We start from the raw sequence: 22,430 nt of genomic DNA, 5'->3' as shown, positions 1-22,430 counted from the left end.
AAATCATTTTATTTTTGCTGTCAATACCAGGCAAAATATCATTACTCACTAAACTTCCAATTTGGCTCAAATGTTTAGAGTGAAATTCTTTTTAAGATGATAAGTAAACACGTGGTACTTATAAATTCACAAGTCGTGGATAGGTTAAATGTGTGCGTGCAAGATAGTGGATAAGTCGAGGTTAATGTAGCAGAGCGCGAGCATTATCCAAAGTGCTTAGAGAATGAAAGATTCCGAGGTAGGATGCGAAAATACACAGTGTGGGTGGAAGTGATGAAAAAAAATCCATAATGACTGGGTAGAAGACTAAACGCACACCATGTTCTCATCAGAGAGAAGTCGCATCGCTTTACGACGTCTTTCCTCCCTCATTTGTTATCACTTTTTGCATCTTCTTAATCTCAGCAAATTAATCTACACCTAATGGCTTTTGTTATTTTGAAATGAAAGCATTTTCTCTATATTTTTCTTCCAAAGAAAAAAAGTTGTTTGTTTTCTAGATTATAATAAATTGGAGTCGATTGAAAAAACATTTTAAAATTATTCTCCTCATGAATTTTTTATGAAAAGGTTCTTATATATTTTTGTTCTTCATGTATAAATATATATATATCTATATCAATCGTTTATTTTTAAGAAAAAACGAAAAGGTAGAATATATTTTCACTTGACCAAGCATTCCTTTTAACGATTTCATGCCTTCGACCATGAACGACCTCCGTTTTTCGATTCGTATGCACTACTTTTCTCGTCGTTCCACTCACTTCCGGTCTCTCATCGCCGAATCAACCGAAAATTTCACGAAAGATCTCTAGCTTTAAGAGCTTTTTCTTTTCATACTTCTTTCTCGTCACTTTAACTGTATATACCTCGGCTTACCTCGATCGTTTTCTCCATCAAATTCACTTTAAAAATTATAGTTACGTTAAAGTAATACTCGATCGATTGCACGCTGGACAAAAATTTATTTTCATTCGTTGAATTTTATTGAATATAAATAAATTAGAAATTACTTCCGGACAAATAATATTGCAATTTTTGATGAATAATTTTTTTTTTCTTTCCCCTGTATAACATTTTTAGTTTAGTCTATCAAAAAAAAAATTCATTTTTTTCTCAATAAATTCAAATATATTCCATATATTTTATTCAATGTAGTTGAGAATTATTTACTCAATTGATAAATTATTGAAAAATGAAATTTTATCTATCAAAAAATTTCAACTGTCTGCCCAGTAAATGCCACAACTACTGAACATTAACTGTGTGCACTGGTCACAATAAATATCCAGTGCTTAATCCCCGAGCAAGTATGTTGTAATATCTATTAGCAAACACTAGTAAATGTTTTTCATCTTCAGTAAAGATGTTTCCTTTTCTTAAGATTTGTTTATGGTGAGTTAAACACTGGCAGCAGCTGGTAAGAAAGAGTTTCGATTGCAACAGGCATCTTCGTTTTATGAGTATTAAAAATTTTTAATTACATGGAAAGTTGTGAGAAGTAGCGTTAAAAATCTCCCGAGTCATGAAAAACGTCTAAATTAATATCCAGCGCCAAACACAGTAAATCAACAACGGTAGAATCCGAAGAGACTTTTTAACATTAACCTTTCTTTTTCCTACCGTTTGTAATATATATTTCACCTCATAATTTCAAACTTTACCTTCGGAGATTTGCACTCGGCTGCTATAAAGTTATAAAAGACCTCGAAAAATGAAAGTCTAAGTTGAGAACATGAGAAAAGCATAAGAAATAATTTAATGAATGTATTCATCTTCATGGCATTTGACAAGGACTTATTTCACTCATTTTACTTGCTTTTGACATGCTAGTAATCCTTAAATGAACCAATGTATATATATTTATATATATATCCTGTACGTAATACAACATAGCTTTCAGAAAAGTCTGATGGGATTTTTCAAGGCTGTGGTAATACCGTCAGAGTATAACGTCAAGGGAAGAATCAAATTGATTTTGTCACGCAAGACTCCTTGGCTTTAACATTTCAATAAAATCCACTTTTACCACGTTCGTATCAGCAAGATACCCTCAGCTTAAATTCAAGTTGCACAAAGACATATAAAAAGATAAAAGGAATAAGGAACAAAAAAAAAATAATTCCTAATACAAAGAGAAAGAGGTCATAGAACAGGAAACATCGTCGTTGGATATTTGCTGTATCAACTTGAGCAGCAAACGAATGAGTTAGTCAGTCGATGAAAACTACTTCGCTAACTGGGATTTCGTGCTTTTAATGAAACTCACCCATCCTCAGCGTCACTCTGCTCATTGGGGACACGCTATAATCCGTTTCTATCCATATGATACTCCCAGTAGACTTTTGTAACAAATAGAGGTTGGAATGTTTAGAGAAAATTCATCACATCATGCTATACTAGCTTTAAAACAATTTCATAGTAGTTGGGGATGTGTTGTAAGAAAAACTAGATTTTTCACATTGTTTTCTGAATTTTTCTAGAGTTTTTTAAAGCATTGGATATTTTTCCCCCTTTTTTTTGGCTGAAAATGTTTAATACATGGTTATTTTAATGAAGAGATTTTGACCTATAAAATCTTTTAATAGGTTGAATGAACTTATGAAATTGCACATAAGAGATTATAGAGGTGAAATATGGATTGAAGTTGATAATACTATTTGTTTCGAGTTTGAACACAGTTTTATTGAAGTTAAAATGTTGATATGGAAACTAGGAAATTCAATGTCATTTTTAACCTACAGAAAATAGATAAATCTAATATGCAACACATTTAATTGTAATAAAATATTTTCATTTAATTTTGAAATATTTAATAATATCGTAAAATTAAAATTGGTCAATGTTCATTTGAATTAAAATACTAGACATTTGTATTCTGTTCTGTTTGGACTAGAGAAAATTTGCTACGGTTGGGAAATTTAATTTTCATTATTTCATATTGGATTAGTAAAAATAAATGCCAATCATCTTTAAAGAAATATTTGAAATTATTTCGAATGGCAGTCAAGTTAAATTATTTTAATAATTATTAAATATTAAACTCAAAATCATTCACAATTTTTTTTATGTCACAGACCAAAGCCTTGAATTATTTCTCATAATCTTTTTTAATAATTAAAAAATAACTAACTGATTTTGTTTATTGTTAATAAAATTTGAAGTATTTAATGTTTTTCAACACATTTATTAAACACTGAAATGGTAGTGATGTTGTCACATTCCAAATATTTTTTTAAGGGTTGATTTTAGTACAAATGAAGTAATTGTTAGATATTTAATTAATTTAGAACTCTAGTTTCTATCATTTTTTAAACCATCATAATTCTAGTTACATAAAACTTCTAGTCATTCCATTACATTACGCAGCAGAGATTTTTTACTGAAATTCATCATTTCATACATCCAGAGGTTGGAAAGTGTTCCATGACACGTTGGAATTACTGAGAACCTAAAAAGTTGTGTGCGAAAAAAAAGAGAATGAAGTATTAGCAAAATTTTGGCGCCAGTAGGAGCTAGAATTTAACGTGGAAAATGAGCTTTCTATGCTAAACAGAGCTTTTTCTTGTCCCGGCAGTATTCAAGTGTGATCGATGCTCCTTTTCGTGAAAATTTGCCTTCTTTATTAAATCGCACAAACACTTCCCTACTATCTCTTATATTCACGAATCCCTCTTGAAATTTTTCTCTTCTCAATCTTCTCAACTATAGCATACTTTTCATTAGCATAAACAATTTTAGCAAGCTTCATATCCTTTAAGATATAATTGCTATGTAGATGAAAATCTACAGGAAATCAGCTAAATAGAATACAGCAAATATGTTAACTTGAAGTTGTAACGAGTTGAAGAGAAAATTTAACTACAAAAGAGATGTTGAAAGCTCATGGAGTATATAATATGAACGTCCTCTCTTCTTCACTACAGAAATCTGAACTTTTGCTCATGATGTAATCATAACTCCGTGAAAAAGCACATGTCATTCTGCCCGAAAGCTTCAGGAGAATGAGAGAAGAGATAAAGATAAAATGAAAAGAGAGAGAGAAAGAGACTAATATTAATGAGTATTAAGGATAGAATGAAACTTTAAGAGTTGAACGTAATAGCAGGGTTCATAATATGCAAGAGGGAAATGTCGAAGCATAGACAACTATTAATTACTTTAATTATCAGCTCGTTTGAGGCCAAGAAAATTATTTCCCTTGCCACTTATTAACTTCTGAAAACCACTAATGATAGTTTTCGAGTTTCATGTATAATTATCTATTTTTTGTTAATTTGTTTTACTTTTTTTTTCCTTCTTTAGATTCTCATTACGTAGATGTATGAAATTCTGACAGATTTTCCTATCATTTTTCCCAATTATTTTATGACGTTCATTTTTTTTTGTTCATTGAATCTACCGAAATTTTTATGGAATATTCTGTCTTCAGCTTAAAAGCTTTTATACTTCGAACCTTTTTCTTGTCATTATTACAGTAGACCTGTCACAATAGTTTTTTTCGGCTGAATTCAGTTTGATAAATGACACCTTTGTCTATCGAAAACTCACTTTTATTGTTCACTTATATTTTTCTCGATTATTTTATTGGATCATGGCAAATTAAAAACACTATTTTTATATTCTTTATAACAATAATTCTTTTTTATTAAATTTTTTATTTTTATTAAATGTTTTTATCATTATTATTATATATATTTTATTAAAATTTTATAATAGATTTGTTTTGTTCATTAATTATTGTGATGGAGAACAAGATAAATTTAAAAAGAATTTTTAATGAACCCTTGGTATAAAATTACTGCTCAAATAATTAGTCAAGGATTCTCATAATTTATTTGTTTATTAAATAAACGTAGTTAGAGGGTAAATCTTGGGGAGCTTTAGGATAGTCACATAAATAGATACATCTTGTTTAACAAAAATCAACATGGATGATATTATATTTTCTTCAAATAACATCATCCATAAAAAGCAAATATTATTTTTTATTACACTCCATCCTCTTTAATTTATCGACTGATTCAATAGTCTGTTGACTGTTTATCTATTAAGAATTTTTCCATAACAATAAAACTGTTATCACTTTTATCTAAAATAAAGCCGATAGAAAATGATTTGTATTTTCTCGAGATAACTGAAGGAACTCTGTTGAAAGTATTTTTAAATGAAACACTGAAGCCTGAGGGTAATAAACGTCCTTCGCGACGTCGACCTCATACTTTTCAAGACACGCTTTTCTGTACGGGCACGCTACCAGTTTCAACCACGTTTCTAAATCACGATATCTCGACGCGGCTCAGTGGGGTCCAAACGTTGAACTACATTCATCATCCCCACAACTCACTCTTCTTCCATTTCTCTATTCTACTTCTAAGTCTTTGGATCTTCAATTCGACTCATGGATCGAAAAACACGTGTTCCATTTACGAGGGATCGTTTATTCTAGCTTTGTTAGTCACGTTCACGGAGAATGATCAACGACGAAGAATGGTGATTGTCACAAAGACATTTTGGAATAAATGAAAAACGACAAAATTTCATTTATGTTGTTTTTTTTTTCACAAGATATAATTCAATTGACGCTGGTTTATTTCTTTTTTTTATTTTATTGTTTCATTGTAACAATTGAATGGAATAAAAAGTGGCACTTTTTTTTTATTACTACAATGTGTTAAGAAACTTTTTGAGTGCAAGACTGAACTTGGTATCATAACCACGTGATGTTCAATCTGAATAACCATCATTCAGTCTTTATTCTTTCAAACTTCACTACGGAAGAAAGTTAGATTCCGGCTTTCGTCGAGATTGTCCAATATGTATTTTTCTTTTCTCACTTTTGCACTCTATATTTGCGGAACGTAATCATAACTATCTTCACTACCTCGAATTTTCTATTCATATGTAAAGCAAAAAATGACAAATTGTCTTTTTCAATTTCAAAATATTTATTTTTCTTTCTTCAGAGGCAAAAAAAAAAAATAACTAAATAAATTCCACTCGTCTTGGTCAATTTATTATTTAATCTAATTTTGGTATTTTAAACAATTATTCAACTCATTGTCAGTAGCAAATAAATCTTGATGTTAATTTAATTATAATTTTTTATTTTAATGAAAGAACAAAAGGATAAATAGAGTGAAATTTATTTCAAAGTGTTTAGAGTTTATCCTGTCAACAATAATAAAAGTTCCGGATTGAATCCCGGCAACTTCATTGTCTCTAATTTTATATTTTGGACAATTTAATGGAAAAATCGTTAGTAATTGAATTTTCGAAAATTCCCGCGGCTGTATAATTGGCAAGAATCTAAAGCAAGTGAAATGAGGATAAAAGAGGAAGGAAAGAGTGAGAGGTAAAATAGAAACGAGAATTGCACGAAAACTCAAGTAGAGAAAGACCGAATTAATGGTAGCTGTCGTAGTTCTCAAAGTTTATTTCAAGTCCAAGTACAGTTCTGGCACTAACCCACGAGTAAATAATCGTACTTTTCGAGTAATTATTCTAGTAGATATTCCATTCTTTTCTCTCACTCTTTCAACTCTTTTCAGTTATATGGATAACAGAAAATAAATCCCATCAGAACTCTCAGATCAAGTTTTGCATTTAAATCCGTTTACTAATAGAAAAAAAAAATCTTGACGATCAATTACGATGAGCAATTTTTCTCAAAACCACCATCCAATCAATATTGAAGGAAAAGAGCACACCAGACGCCCTGATAGAGTGAGCGATGAACGATGCAATATATCTATCAGACGATAGAGTGGTTGAGCAAGGGAGAAAGACAAGTTTGAAGGAGTAGGATAAAAAAGTGAAGAGGATAAACGAGAAAAACGTGCAGATGATGCAGAAAATCTCAATTTACTTCTTATTTTAGGCTTCTGTAGGTAAAATACCAGTAACCTTGATAAATTCGTCCAGTCTGTTTGTCTGTCTGTTCCAGACTTTTCACTTCAAAACAACTTCATTTTGCTTTTAGAAGTTTGAAGAGAAAATTTCAAAGTAAAACTAAAAAAGGTTAACTAACTGAAAACTTGTCAGGCATTTTTTAATAAATTTCATTAGTTAATATTTTATACATGAGAGAATAATGTCTTGGTTTTCATTCTAATCTTCACAGTTATTTAATTAAAAATATTCCTCATTTTATGTTACAAAAAGATTTTTTTTTTGAGATCATTGACGTACAGCATGAAATATTAAGAGGAATTCGTTTGAGCTTTAGTTAAAATTTTTTCAATATGATATTGAATCTATTTCGTTTAATATCAGAAATTAATATGTAGATAATTCGCCTTTTGATACTGAATATAGAAAATGGCTGAAAATTTATTTCAACTTGTCCAATAGTAAACATATTAAGATTAAATTTATAATATTAATACTAAATCATGGTAATTTTTTTTTATAATAAAGTAAATATTTATTTTTATCTAAAAATCTAATCTCCAATTTGATTGTAGGAAAGTTTACATCAATATTGATGACCAATTTAACGTCCAATGCAACAAATTAGTATTTCGTAACTGTTAATAAACTATCTAACTTGATTCAAAATTAATCGAAATATGTGTATTTACGTTAATTAAACACGATTAATTATTTATTAAAAACTTGATTTTAATCTAATTATTAAAATTATCTGGTTATTAAAATGCATTATAACTCGATGAAGAACTTGTATTCTTCATTATTCATGTTATATATCATCATTGATTTTTATTTATTCATTTGACATAAAATTTTTTAATGTCCTGTACCATTATAATTTAATTTTCTGTAAACATCAATGACCTACAGTACCTATTTAAAATAATTATTCTCCATGCACGCTCACCATTACGATTAAAATTGTATTTTACTAATTAAATATACACTGCCGAATTCGTTGCAATTAAATTCGTAATTATACACGGATGATTTCTTTCTCCAAATTTTTATATTGCTAATAAAGAATAAAAACATATTTAAATGAATCGATGTTTTTAATAAATTTTTTATAAATATTTGTATTTACATACTTACTCAAATATATTAGTGAAATATTTAATAAATTTATCTCTAATGAATGAATAATTTTCTCAATATAGACGTCAACAGACAAAACCTCACATTCTGTACGGTCCAATCCAACTATGGACTGTATTTTCCCTTATATTTAAAATTTTTGTAGGAATTTTGGTCAACCATAGTCGACAATTTAGCCTCAGACAAGCGAATGGCAAAACGGTGGGTTTGATTTGTGGCAACTCTAAACAAAATCAATGAGATTAGCGGCCACGAACGCGTTTGGAATTTGCATGCCACGCGTTAGAATATAGGAACGCGCATGGAATCGTCCCGAGGGGGTTTGTTATTCGAGAAAACGAGGGGTAAGGGAGAGTAGACTGACAAACGATGCGATTCTGTGAACGCCCGATAGGCCTAATTATCGCGAACAACTAGACTTGCTGCTGCGGAGAGCACAATATCGAGAATTATGCGGCTGCAGTGTCGAAACAAAGCCAAGGGGTGGAATAGTTATAACACACGATCGATTGAATGAAGCTCTCCTCCTTCATTTTATCGAATTTCGGATTAAAGTTCGATTTAAAATTGATCATATCGGTTATACCATGGATTACAATATAACGATTGTACTAAATCTATATTTCAAATGATGATAATGGAAAACACCATGCAACATAAAGCAGATTGAAACCAAGATTATTGTTTGAAAAAAAAAAAATTCAAGTTTTACTTTTTGAATTCTATTGTTGATAAAATGAGTTTAAGAAAAATAATAAAAATTATTAATACACATTATTATCTTTAGTTGTATTTAATATTTGTAGAAATATTATTGAATTTAAGACATCACAATTATTTATTTAAAAAATAGATTGTAATTAGCTATTGATCAATAAAAAAAATATTATTAAATATAATGAGAAGTTTATGAAAAAAAACTTCTTTATATTTAATTAGAAAAAATGAAATTAAAAAATATTAAAAAACTTTTTAATGTGGAATTGAAGTTAATATACTTCATTGAAGTCATATCTCATTACATAAAAATGTTTTTTTATGCCATTAGATATTCATTTTAATTAAAATCTAAAATCCAAGGTACTACTTGCAGAGTAATAATCTTCTTCATTCCTTTCACTCACGCTCTGTACAATTATCATATAAAAATGGCAATCAAAGGAGTCATGGAAATTTTAATATCATTAGCAGCATCAGATCTAGCTGCTGTAGATAATAACAGAAAAAAGTTATTTTTAAAACCATATTCAAAAGAATGAAAATAAACTTATCTCTATCATTTACACTTTTTATCCTTCGTTAAATGATATAAAAAATTAAAAGTAATATTTATTAAAACATAATGGTCAGTAATTATTGTCATAAAAAATTCAGTATTAATTTTAATGCTTCATATTATTTTACACTTTGATAAATTAATAATTTTTAGATATCAAATTGAAAGAAATATGCAAAAACATATGTGTCTAATATTCAATGGAATCAAAGTGTAACTTTCATGAAATACAAGACTAAATTATCATACTGGTGTGAAAAAAATGTGGGATATAGGACAATTATGAACAAAAAGCATCTTGACCTGTTCATATGAAGCTTGAAAGTGACATAAGGCAAGTAGATGCAAACTGAGACGACCTCATACGATAACGAGATTGTTAGATGAGTCTTAGAGATGACCCTTAGGTGTTCCAACATATTCACTAATCATGTCATTAATCAAGGAAAGAAATTTCAAGTATGATATTTTTATATATTGAATATAGCACATACTGCATATGACGCTAATTAATTTAATCAATCTAAATCGTTTGTGTGGAGATGAATGGACTATTTCTCTACTAGCCTGCGGTTACGTCGAAGCCATTCGAGTTATTCTCGACCCCTAGGTGTCGCCGGAAGGGGTATAAATGGAATTTAATATTACTCTGTGCTTTTGAGGAAAGTAAAATTCCCATTTGAGAATAATCAATTTAGTTTCCCGGCCAAATCGACCATATCGATCTTCCACTTATCAAAAATTAACTCAACTAAACTTTGAACTCTCTAAAACGTTTTTTTTGTGTACCCTTTTTTTTAAAAAAAAGAATTGTACTCGACAAATAAATCGAAAAATTTGAATTTTCAAATAATACATCATTTTTTTTTGCACACAAATATTATTTTTTTTATATTATAAATGATATTAAAATGAATAATGTCTGTAAATATTTTTTTATGAGGTACGTCAACCAACAGTCAGATAATAAATAACCTTATTTATTTATGCTTTACATAACACAAAATACCGAGTAATATTAACTAAATATTCGATGATAATTTCTGATAAAAGAGAAATTTATGTACACAACATAAACAAAAATAATTATTTATTCTCGAGAAATATTAAAATTCCATTTATTTGACTTTTTTTTTATATCCATGTCATTTAGAGAAAATTTTGTTTTAATTTCCATATTACTTTCTTTCTACCTGTCTCTTTGAATAAATTACACTCGACCTTACTCCAACAAAAATCATGATGAAATGTCGCATAAATACCAAATATATTCCTGAAAATTCATATTTACAAGTTAGTGTATCGTATTTTGGGTGAGTTGTACATTTCAAGACATGTATTTCCACATACTCACACATGTAGAAATGTCCCATCTCGACACGCATGATATGTTACCAGTGGGTCAAGTTATTTAATCCCGTAAACATAAACTAAGCGAGGGACGCGATGGGAATTTATGCTTGGTACCGTGTGCCAGGGGGATGTCGGGTATATATCCAGTAAATATTCGTTGTTGCAGAAGCGAGGGGATAGAAGAGAGGTTGTAGAACCGATACCGATCCTGAGAGTAAGCTTGAAGGTTGCACCCAGATCTCCATTCGTTGGAGATCCAGAATACCCTTGGGTACTTTAATTTGAAATATTCAAAGCTCGAACGGTCGAGACTACTCGTTCCTAATCGATAGCCCAAACAAGCATGAGAACTTGGAAATACGACCTCAAAACATTCTCGTAAGCTGTTTTGCCTCGGGAAACATAGGGAAAACTTTCAGCTTGTGCTACTGCTAGAATACAAGGGGGTTTCTAGAGGTTGTTGTTCGATCAACCGGAAGTCCTTGCAGAAGACTGTGGTCACGTGTATAGTACACTTGACCCTTACATCCTTTCACTGCATCTCTTGTTTCTCTACCGTAAATGGAGTTTGTCAACTCTAATCTTCTTGGTCTCCCCTGATGACGATGATGAGGAGACGAGACTTATTATATAGACGTAGATCAAGAGCTATCACGTAGACACATTGATGCTTATAGGTATAGTTAAGATAGTCTATCATGTATTCAACCAGTCAACTGAAAGTTACTTCGATATTACGTTCAAAGACGAGATTGCAATTACGACTAATTTATTGGTCAAAGAGCGTGGTCTTGACACAAAAGCTCTGCTAAACTATCTAGTTATAGTATCGAGAATAATATGAGATCATTTAGATGAAATCGCCATTTAGTTCGTGTCTATAAGGAAGCTGTAGACAATATGTGTTACGTGCTAGTACAACATTTACTTTGATTGCAGAAGGGTCCAAAGAGGGAATCGGAAATAGGATTGGCGTGACTCTATGTTAAGTGATCAAACTAAAACACTATGTGTGAACATAACTTATATATCAGTGTGTCAGTCGTTGACGGATGGTCCTCTTGTTCCGAGGAAAAACATTTTATTAAGACAACTTTTTCAGTTAAAATATTTACTAAATCATGTTAAACCGCTTTCGGGGAAATTCAATGCCTAAATTTACTTGGACTATAAATCTATCAAAGAGCTTCTTCTATTGATCAAATGTGTCTGATAAGAGGAAGAATTTAAATTATGTCGTCAGAAAACTGATTTTGTGATATTAGAAAAATTCCGATTGTCGTTAAGAACTTTATTCATGAATAGAAAAATGCAATAAGTTTCATTTTTTTTTTTTTATTCGAATTGAAATTTATAGAATTCTATTTCTTTTTTTTCTTAATAACTTAATTATTTGAAATAAATTTTTTTAGAATTGATTCGATTATATTAAAAAAATTTTATCTTATGACTTACAAATGAATTTTTCTTTTAATAATAAAACCCAAGTGTTATCAAGAGCTAATGAAAAGCACATTATTTGATGAATTTTACAACTTTTAATTAATAAAACAAAAGCTCCTTGATGAAGACGGGATTGATTGACATTTTTGTTTCAACATCAAATTAATTTATGTAACTTTCTCAAAGTTAAAGTCGTTGTTTTTTTTTTTTTAAACTTAGATTGAATTTTAGATGCAATAAAAAATGTAATAATCATAATAACTATCGGATTTTTTTTAATTAAAAGAAAACAGTAAACAAAATAAATCAAAAAAAAATATATAAATACATTTATTGGAAAAAAATATCTAGTTTTATCTGACTGCAAAACACCGTTTCAGTTGAATAATATATAAATCCGTAGCCAAAATTGATAGATTTATTACTGGAAATTCATTCTCAAATTCCATTTCTAATGTTTATCACAATTTCCACGGTTTATTTAAATAAAACTTTTCATCAGTTTGAACACAAAAATCAAAAAATGTTCTAGTTTAATAAAATAGAATATCAATATTCTTTGGGTATGTGTAGAAAATATTTATTAATTTTCAACAAAAGCATTGATGAAATTTTTCAACATCATATTTTTCGATGCTACGTTATATATGAGATTGTAATGAAAACATGAAATACGTTTAGTGTATACAGAAAGTGAGTTTATATTGACTTAAGGCAGATGTACGTGTCAAAGGTACGTTGAAAGAAGCTTTTTCTCTAGTGATACGAAGGTAGATCCGGAAAGTGGCTTCGCAGTCTGCAAGTGGCTAGAAAAGAAACCTAGAGAGTACAGAGAAGAGAGAAGTTGATGTAGAGGAGTACAAAATTCTGTTTCCCACTCTTCGGAAGAGAGCGTACTTGATCCGTAGAATCTGGCAGGCGACTCGCGGAAGGAGAGAAAAAGTTATTTACTCCCATGAGGGGTCTTGAGAGTGAAACGAGGAAAGATCCTGCCTGCTTACCTTCTTTTCCATGTACTTCTCTTTCTCTCTGTACTCGTGCGACTCTCAAGCCGACGCCTTCGCTCTTGGCAAATATTTGCCGTAAGATTGGGGGCGAAAACGGGTTGGGAGTTGCTACGGACAAATAGAACGGAATATAGTGTACGTGCAAGGAAAATAAAGGGGTGAATGACGACGTAGAGAAGAAGAAGAAGAAGAAGAAGAAGAAAGAGGGAATACATTGGAACGAAGATTCAAGTCAAAAAACACCTTGGCATTTTTCCGAAAGCTTTTTTTGTTGAGTCAATCGAGTGAATCCGTTTCTATTGGAATGAATTAACATCAACATTATTGATGTACTATTTAATAAAAGTGAGTTAAACTTTACTTTAAATTTTTTTTTTCTACCTAAAAGTGCGTTGGAAAAAATAAATTATAATTTTACGAGCCTGCGAACCTCATTATCACTTTGTAGAAATTAATTTATACCAACTCGCTGTTATCTCTTTTTATGATATTATTCCAGAAAATTTTAAAATGATTTTTTAATTTTTTTTTTCAACCTTTCATCTCAATTTGTTAAATATATGCTCACCAACCTCTCAGAGAATAAATCATTATTTTCCATATCATATTTCTTCATCTCTAATATTTATGTATTAATTATAAAATATTAATTAAAATATAGATTGATTATTAATGAAGAATATTAAATGACATGACTGAAAGAAAATACATCACTCATAGGAATGACAACTTGAATTTTTTTTCAACAAAAACGTAATATTCTTTATTAGTAAGTTTAAAAGTCTATAGTTGGACAACTTGGACTGTGACATTTTGAGTGGACGACCTTTGTTCATGAAAGAAGATTCTATTCCATCTCTTTTACAGTTGGTTGATAACGAGTGGCCATTAATTCCTGTAAAAGGAAGAATTTTCACCAGTCAAGCCATTGTCCCCATTTCATTCACTACTTTCCATTGTCTCGACTTTCTTCTGTCGATCCAGCTTGACGTTGTGCTTCTTCAACGAAAGTGGAGCGACTCTATTGGGGGCCTGCAGGTTACTTCGGGGGTTGCTTGACCTCTCGACACCTTGCACAGATATAGAGAAAAGGAAAAACGAGAATGGAAGAAGAGACTCAGTGGATGGAAAACGGATATCCAATTGTAATTTTGTCGAAATCTCTCGAGAGTTCTCATTCTTTATTCTTATTTCTTTTGTCCTACTTGAATTCTCTCGTCTGTGACGGTCTCTAACGAGTGCTTTGCACCCCCTGCACACACCGCAACTACGACTCCCTTAGTTCCAATGACCATAAAGATTCTGCCAGGAAAGAAATCTATGAAGATGTCACTTTACGTGATTTCTTTCTTCTGCCATCGTTCCCACGACAATCAGTTGGATTCATTCGTTTTTATGCGGAAATCCGGTGAGTTTTAACGGCAAAAAGAAGTCGAAAAACCGATAATCTAGAACACAGTATGGTAAAAGAACGGAATGTAGAAAAATAATAAAAGAAGATAAGAAGAGTGGAAAAGTGTTCCATGATAATAAGAAGACAAGCTGACATAAGAAGCCAGCAACGAGAACGATCAACAGTAAAAATGGTCGTTGTGGGGTCAGACATTCGTATTTCCTTCCCTATGGCAACATAAGCATACAAGGCTATGAGGAAACCAAGATATTCTCTCTCAAGTAGAGAGATTGCGCGCGTTTATACGCTCTCGACCTTAAACTCTGGTTTTACGGCAATGCAAATTTTTACATCTCGCTCATTTTATGCCACTCGGACAAGAAAACGTAGAAATAAAAAAAGTTGAGTACAGGAAATGTATAAGAATGGATGATGGGCAATGTAAAGAAGTAACGTAAGTGTAAAATACAGAAAAGATGCAGCCTGAGTTCAAATAAAGCTCAGATTTTCTTATCTTTTATCTGCTTCACACTCGGCAACCATCTACGTATATTTCTTCTAGTGAAATAACATTTATTAAAGTCAAAGAAATTTTTTTTCTTTATTTCTAAAATTGAACTGATGTCAGTTTTTATATTTTTCTACGTCTGTCTTTGGTTGAATTAAGTTTTTCAAGCTTTTGCAATTTCAAGGGTAGACAATTTTTATCACACTTTCCTTTGATAATGTTTTTGTACTTAAATATATTTTGTAAATTAAAAAATTTAATAACACTTTATTATATAAATAACAATAAGTTCTACATATTAGCTTATTTCTTTGCTATTTCTATTCATTATTTTTAATTATTTTCATTTCGACGTAATAAAAGAATTTTTATTAATTTTTTTTTTTTCCTTTAAATTGATGTCAATTGAAATAAATTTATCGATCTGTTTTGACTTTAAAAATAAATAATTTTGAGCGATAAAATAAGTCTGAAATCCAAAACGATTCATTTTTATTCTATAAATAATAAAAAATAATGTGAGTTTTCAATTTCATTAACTTTTCAAATTAAATTAATTTCCGTAGATTTATTTTACATTTCCAATTTCTAAAATGGATTTCACAGACTTCCTTAACATTATTTTTGCGGTATGCACCAAAAAAAGACTCACAATTTTCAGGTTTTCTCATCTTTCATCTTCTTCATGATTTTTAAAGAAAATATTTTACATTCGGGTCACGCGTTTCTACCGGATAGTCTAGGAATTTGAGTTGTGCTTTAGACTCCGATGACAGATTTCACAGAGTTCTTGAAGCGTAAAAATTTTATCGCGTCTGAAATATCGTCAATCGTTTCCTTCTTTAACAGAACCCGAATTTTTCAGAATTTTTTTACGGGACATCGAAGCTGTGATATTGGTGTATAACGCATACGGCTTCTTGTATAGTTCGTCGCGGTAGTACCTAATCGTGGTTTTGCTTGAAAGGAAAATGAAAAGTAGAATGGGAAGAAATAAGAACGATCGGTCGTAATAAAAACGATATCGGAGTCCCAATAGAGAGCTTACGAGGAAATTGTCCCGACTACAAATTGCTATCGATATCATCTCTTTCTTTCCTTCGAGTCTCGCGATACTAAAGAAGTTTATTGTGTCTCGTTTCGTCTTAGTTTCTTATACCGACAGAAAGCAATTAAATCCTTGTATCTAATATTCATTTATTTTACTTCTTAAAAAATTAAATGAACGCTAAATACAAATTCCTCTGTGTTGTGTCACTTTATACCTTATTATAAAGAAAGACAAAAAATTAATATTTAAATTTTAATAATTTTTTAAAAATAAACAAGTCTAAATATCGTATTGGAATTTTCTAGGACTTGCTCTAGGAGGAGGACTTATAGTACTCGCATCAGCACTCTCCGATGCATCTTTTGAATCACCAAGATATAGCTTTTCATCCATAACAACTTCAGATGAGGATAATGGCCTACCGCAATATCAATATGGCTGGTGTTTGCAACTTTCAGGTTTGGCTCTGATCCTTGCTGAAATTGCAGCCCTCTTAACTGTGTCCGGCTATATGGCAAGATTTCCAACAGTCGAAGAAATGGTAAATATTTATTGCCCACACTTCGAACAGTCTGTGAATCCAATAAATTATTCAATAGATTACCTAAAAGATTGTCTCTTTATATAGGTTCAAGTTATGGTTCCTGGTGCTGCACGAAAGTTAAGAGAACAGCATGGATTATCATCGGAATATCTCGTAAGAACTCATCAAAAATCCCCTGGAGCTTCTCAAGCAAGAAATTTTGATCCTCCAACAAAAGGTAGCAAACCCGACTTTCTTAATAGTCATTAATAATTCCTCAAAGACTCTATAAATTTCTAATTATGGCTTTTAAAGACGTGATTTTAGGACCACAAAGTCTTGGAGAAGAGGGGACATCACTTTTATGCAAGTCTGCGCCAGATATCTGTGCATCAAACCCTCAGGCAATCAGTTATGTCGATAAAGCAGATCTTTCACACATGTTACCAGCATATCCCGATGCGCAAAATGTAGACCCCCGATTTACGTTCGTCGATAAAGCAGATCCTGGTGTTGTCGACTCACGGCTCAGTGGATTCGCTGATAAAGAAGGTCTCATGGACTCTCGAATGCTTCCCGATTCCCGGCAAAATATGATTGCGTTCACCGACAGTAAAGAGCACATTCACGGGCAAGAGCCCAGGTATGTGACCTGTTGCCAAAATGAATGTTTAGATCATTGTTCTGTTGAACCTGTGTTTGATACGAATAATGTCATGACTGTCCTCGATCCCAGGCATGTCACCTATGCTGATAACACCAAGAACGAATCTCTGCTGGATGCTCCAGTTGGATATGGTCGATATAATCACATGGCAGGACAAACAGTACCAATAACGCTGAAACATCAAAATAGTCCAACAGTTTCTGCTATTCCTACTCAACAAATGTATCAAAACTTCGGGACAATTCATTCAGGAATTCTCAGGGTATCAGAACCAGGTACTAGTTCTAGCTCCAACTCCAGTCAACGCAGTATGACCTTACAAAATCCTAAACGAAAGTCTCAGATTGCTCAGAATACCTTCAGCACCCTTGAATGTGAAAAGAGAAAACAACGAGCGCCTGGTATCGCTGGTAAAACAAGCTTTTACACTGGAAGTGCTGTATGACCACCACCACCACCACCTACCCCAAGATAACTTCGAGAGGACGAATCGACGTTGTAATTTTTCAAGCTACCTTGATCATATTATTCTCCGTCGTTTATTTATCCCCACTCGGTTACATGGGTTGGCTGGTGACAACGAAACATTGATTGATATGGTAACATAACGTCTGATTAAATAAGACTTTTGCACTGTTAAGCTATGGAGTGTAATGATAATGAAAATTGTATGTGATAACTCCTAAGTAATGATAGGAAAGATAATAAAAATAAAGTAAGGAAGCTATAACTATAAATAAAATGTAAATAAAATTTTTATCGAATGAGATTTAATAATAATACTGATAAATAATGAATTATTATGGATAATAAGGGGAATATATAGAAAGAATTGGGATAAAAAAAATTAATGAAAAAGAAATTTGTCGTTTTTATATTATGATTATGTGTCAAAATAATATTGCCGATTTTTTTTTTATTGTATGAAGAAAATTCTCTGCAAAATAATGCTCAAGATGAAGTATTCTATTTACAATAAAATAACGATAGAATTAATAGTTCGATAATAAAAAAACTATGAAGAAAAAGAAATATGTATAAAATTGAATTTGTTTGAACATTGTATGTTGTAATTAATTCCAGAACTGATTGTAAAAAAAAAAATTCAATCATTTATGTATAAATCCTGAAAAAGGACAATCCCATAATAACAATTGGATGGAATATAAAATAATGCATTAAATCAATAAATAATTTAATCTGGACATATCAGAGAGAAAACCAAACAAAAATATACAAGCTAAATAGAAATCAAAGATTCAGAATATTAAAAATCAAATATTTTCTTGTAAAAAAGGCGTATGAATGTGTGATTGTCAGTTTATTGTGTGTTATATGTGTTATACGTAATATTCTATGGGAATTCATAAATTCATACGAAAACAATAAAATTGAGAAAAATAATGTAATTTTGTTACTGAAGCTACGTTGTATCCAGTGACTCTAGAGCATAGATCACGGCCAAATCGAAATGAAACAATTAAGTTTATCAAAACAATGCATTTGAGTTTAGTAGCCAGCCATGTATTTGTAATGTAACTATTGTAGGTAAATGTAACAAAAGATTTCACTGAACAATGTCGAAAATTATTAATAAAAAACTTCTCAAAATTGTGTTCAGATACTCATTCAAATACTCCAAGCTATTCTGATACCCATCATGTACAATGAAAACAACGCAACATATATTTATTTTTGAAAAAAAATTAATCGATAATTAACGTGCACAATTTCCGATAATCAAGTTAGAACTAAATTCTGAAAAGTGAAGAAAAAAAAATATGTACGACTTACGTTTGTTGACATTTTTTTTCTCCCAGCATTTTATTCGTAGAATTCATTTACGCAATTTCAAATGTGGGCATTTATTTACATCACACAATCACTCAAAAATTATTTATTATGATAAAATGATTTTATATTTTTCTATACCACACAATAAACACAAAATTACTTCACTATCTAAAAATCGTAAATAACTTCATTTTATTTTCAAGCACATAAATATGTAAACACAAGCTTACTCCACAATCACTGATTGATTTAAAAGAATTATGGATTTCCAAATTAATTATACTAAACGGTCTAGAAGCGGGCTTCAAGAACAAGATGACTGCGCGTCGTTTACCCAAGCCGGTTAGAAGGCGAGATTTTATTTTAAAGTAAATGACTCCAATAAATGGAGTATAAATTACAAACAAAACTAAAACTACTGTAAAAATGATATATTTTGTAATTAATGAGTAATTTAATCATAGCGATAACGATAATTGTTATTTTATACGTAAAATAGGAGAAGACGCTGATTCACATGACCAACCGATCTTGCACTCCCGCCGAAACTGCAGCGGACCTGCGCGAACAACAGAGATTGCACATTGTGCTACCTTCCCCCACTTACTACAGCCAATCACAGCGCTCGTTTCAATCAACGTTGAAAGATAGCACGTCCTTATAAAACTCCCACGATTCTCCGAATTTTGAGAATTTTCTAGAGATAAATTAAGACGGAAAATTATTAAAAATACTAAAATTACATTTATTGTTGATATATATTACTAAGATATCTTTACTGGAACATAATTCCGGATTCTATAATTTTTCAATTTAGTCCAATTTTCAAAAATTGTAGATTGGAGCTCAATATAAAAAAAATTCGGAGAAATTTACGGAGCATTTATGACTTGTTTGTCTCTTACGAGCAATTACCGACAGCAGGGAAAATCTTCATCTCTAGCAGAGAGAAGACTTCTTTGTACTCTACAAGATGTCAGTATTTTTCATCTAAATGACGTGACTGTACATCAGAGAAGAGAGACTCGTACAGGTCTCTCTTCTCTGCTATATATATTCATAAAGCACTGTTTGTTTTCATTGTTTTTTGATGTTTTTTTCGTGTATTGTGAAATAAATTAGACACACACATCCTAAAAATTATATTTTTCAAATACTGGCGTTCAATTTGTATAGCTATATGCTTGAATATGTCTTCTTCAACGGTATGTAATATTTATTCAGCTTGACATATTTATGACAAACAATAACTCCATAAAAGAATAAAGTAATCTTTCCCTATTAATAGTTTTAGATTATAATAATCATTATTAGTAAAATAAAAGTTTAATTGTTTTTTTTTAGGGATGTGACACACTAAGAATTTTACGCTTACCTCCATATTTAAATGATGCAAAAAGAGATGAATTATTCAAAAAATATGGTGCTACTAATACCAAAACAATTAGAAAATCGGACAATTATACTGAAACCTTTGTTAAATTTGCATCGAAAGCAGAAGCTACAAGAGCTTTTTTGCACCTACATCAATTAGAAATTAAGGGACAATATTTATCGGTGGAATTTGCTCGAAAATCTATGGATGAATTGATTGATAATGGATTATCAACATCGAAGAGTATCAATGATAATGAAGAGACGGTTGATTCCACGCATTTCCAAGCTTTTATAAATAAATTGAATACTTGGGCTTCTGGTTACGATTTTTCACAACCACCACCTCCAAATATTATGTACAAATATCCACTACCTACTAAGACTACTTTGTTACGAATAGCAATTCAACTTTTAAAAGAACCTGCATTTTATACTCAGGTAATATTTATTACTTTCATAAGAAAAAAATATACAAAGTATCGATATTATAATAAAAGACTTCAAAATGATAGATAGTACATGGATAAAGGATTTTAATCTATCTTTTTGATTGGACTGAACATTTCTTTGTTTCAGGTTTTACATTTAATGAATAAAATGAATTTACCTCCACCGTTTGAAGAGCTTGAAGCGGAATTTCCAAGTTTAAAGGAAGCTTACGATGTAGATAATTATCAAGACATTTTCGGTAGAGTTATTAGTGATACAGAAGAGATAAAAGATGATAAATTGCCTGAAGGAGAAGATGAGGAGGAAGAGTCAGAGTTGGAATCAGATGAAGAAAGTAATGTAAAACCTGTAGAAGTAATTCCTGTCAAAAGAAAATTAAGACAATCCACAAAACGATTAAAGATTCCTAAGTTTGTTAACCCTACAAAGCATCCAATATCTGTGAATTCTACGCAAAAAGTAATTAGACCTGAAGATATGTTTGAGTCTGTCCAACGAGAAGAGATAAAAAATATGAAAATCGAATTGAAGTCAGTGGGAAAATTAATGAATCAAGAAAGTATTGACGTTAATAGAAGCAATAAAGATTTGCAGGAACCAGAAGGAGGATTTGGATTGATGTTCCCAGCTAAAAAAGATGATGAAGAAAGTAAGACTGAAGTTGAAGAAGAAAAACCGAAGGAATTTATTTCGTCAGAAGAGCTAGCTGCTAATCGAGTATCTGCAAATGGTAATATTTAATTTACAATAGTACTTTTTATTAGATAAATTTAATTCATAAAACTATTCTTTATTTTTTTTGGTCTTTCAGATCAAAGAGTGTTACCAGTATTTAAAAATTATCATCCTGGAAAACCTTCATGTCGACTGTATATTAAAAACCTAGCGAAACAAGTTGAATTGAAGGACCTTCACTACATTTATCGAAGATATGTTATTTCAAGTTTAGAGAACTCTGAGTCTCAATACGATGTCCGGTTAATGCAAGAGGGAAGGATGAAAGGGCAGGCTTTTGTTACATTTCAAAATACTGGTCAAGCCCAGCTTGCTTTGAATGAAACTAATGGGTTTATTCTGAAAGATAAACCCATGGTTGTACAGTTTGCCAAAGTCACAAAAAGTTCGTGATTCGAGGTAGGAAATGAAAATAAAATATAGCTTAATGGAGTTAGCCATTCAGGCAATGACCAACAAACTTCTTAATATGAGCATGTAAATATTGTAAATAAGTATTTTAAATATAAAATGGAACATTTAGATCTATGGAAAATTAATAAAAAACATTTATTTAGTTTTATAATTCTAGTTACTGCTATTCTGAGTAAATATAAACTTATTTTTTTCATATAAATTTATTAATGAAATGAAACAAGTTGATTTCAATATGGAATCATCTAATATTATTGATTCGATATTGTTTTGTATTTCTAATGAGATTCATAGGGTTTTACTTATAATCAATTAGTATAGAGACAAATATTAATACGTAATCAGCATCATGTTACTTGATTAAACTCCAACCTATCAACATTAATAATCTTGTCTTTCAACCATCGA

The 22,430-nt window shown here is 30.8% G+C and overlaps 2 protein-coding genes and 1 long non-coding RNA gene across 4 annotated transcripts in view; 2 read left to right on the top strand and 1 right to left on the bottom strand.

Annotated features, from left to right (window-relative positions):
* The window catches only part of LOC118063843 (uncharacterized), a 77,974-nt gene extending 59,963 nt beyond the window's left edge, over window positions 1-18,011 (top strand). Inside the window, exons 5-7 of the mRNA XM_035078024.1 lie at window positions 16,368-16,603; window positions 16,691-16,823; window positions 16,901-18,011. Of these exons, the coding sequence (XP_034933915.1) occupies window positions 16,368-16,603; window positions 16,691-16,823; window positions 16,901-17,697 (1,166 nt within the window). The 3' untranslated portion in view covers window positions 17,698-18,011. The remainder of the gene's footprint in view (window positions 1-16,367; window positions 16,604-16,690; window positions 16,824-16,900) is intronic.
* The window catches only part of LOC118063919 (uncharacterized), a 96,373-nt gene extending 76,793 nt beyond the window's left edge, over window positions 1-19,580 (bottom strand). For both annotated transcript variants that reach the window (XR_004689998.1, XR_004689999.1), the window contains exon 1: window positions 19,047-19,580. This is a non-coding gene — a long non-coding RNA (uncharacterized lncRNA). The remainder of the gene's footprint in view (window positions 1-19,046) is intronic.
* Window positions 19,581-20,085: 505 nt separating this feature from the next.
* Window positions 20,086-22,173, top strand: LOC118063918 (RNA-binding region-containing protein 3). The gene is made up of 4 exons (XM_035078169.1): window positions 20,086-20,251; window positions 20,391-20,861; window positions 21,000-21,603; window positions 21,685-22,173. Exons 1-4 carry the CDS (start codon window positions 20,237-20,239, stop codon window positions 21,999-22,001), a joined length of 1,407 nt encoding a protein of 468 aa, XP_034934060.1. The 5' UTR covers window positions 20,086-20,236; the 3' UTR covers window positions 22,002-22,173.
* The last annotated feature ends 257 nt before the right edge of the window (window positions 22,174-22,430 follow it).

The sequence above is a fragment of the Chelonus insularis genome, unplaced genomic scaffold (assembly GCF_013357705.1).
Source record: "Chelonus insularis isolate UGA/USDA-ARS -01 unplaced genomic scaffold, ASM1335770v1 contig_150_pilon, whole genome shotgun sequence".
Lineage (NCBI taxonomy): Eukaryota > Metazoa > Arthropoda > Insecta > Hymenoptera > Braconidae > Chelonus > Chelonus insularis.
This window is presented reverse-complemented; position numbering and strand designations above follow the sequence as displayed.

Excerpts from the sequence above, each read along its gene's own strand:
- LOC118063918 (XM_035078169.1), top strand. Across the intron at positions 20,862-20,999 it reads AACCTGCATTTTATACTCAG|GTTTTACATTTAATGAATAA; the intron begins GTAATATTTATT and ends TCTTTGTTTCAG. Across the intron at positions 21,604-21,684 it reads TAATCGAGTATCTGCAAATG|ATCAAAGAGTGTTACCAGTA; the intron begins GTAATATTTAAT and ends TTGGTCTTTCAG.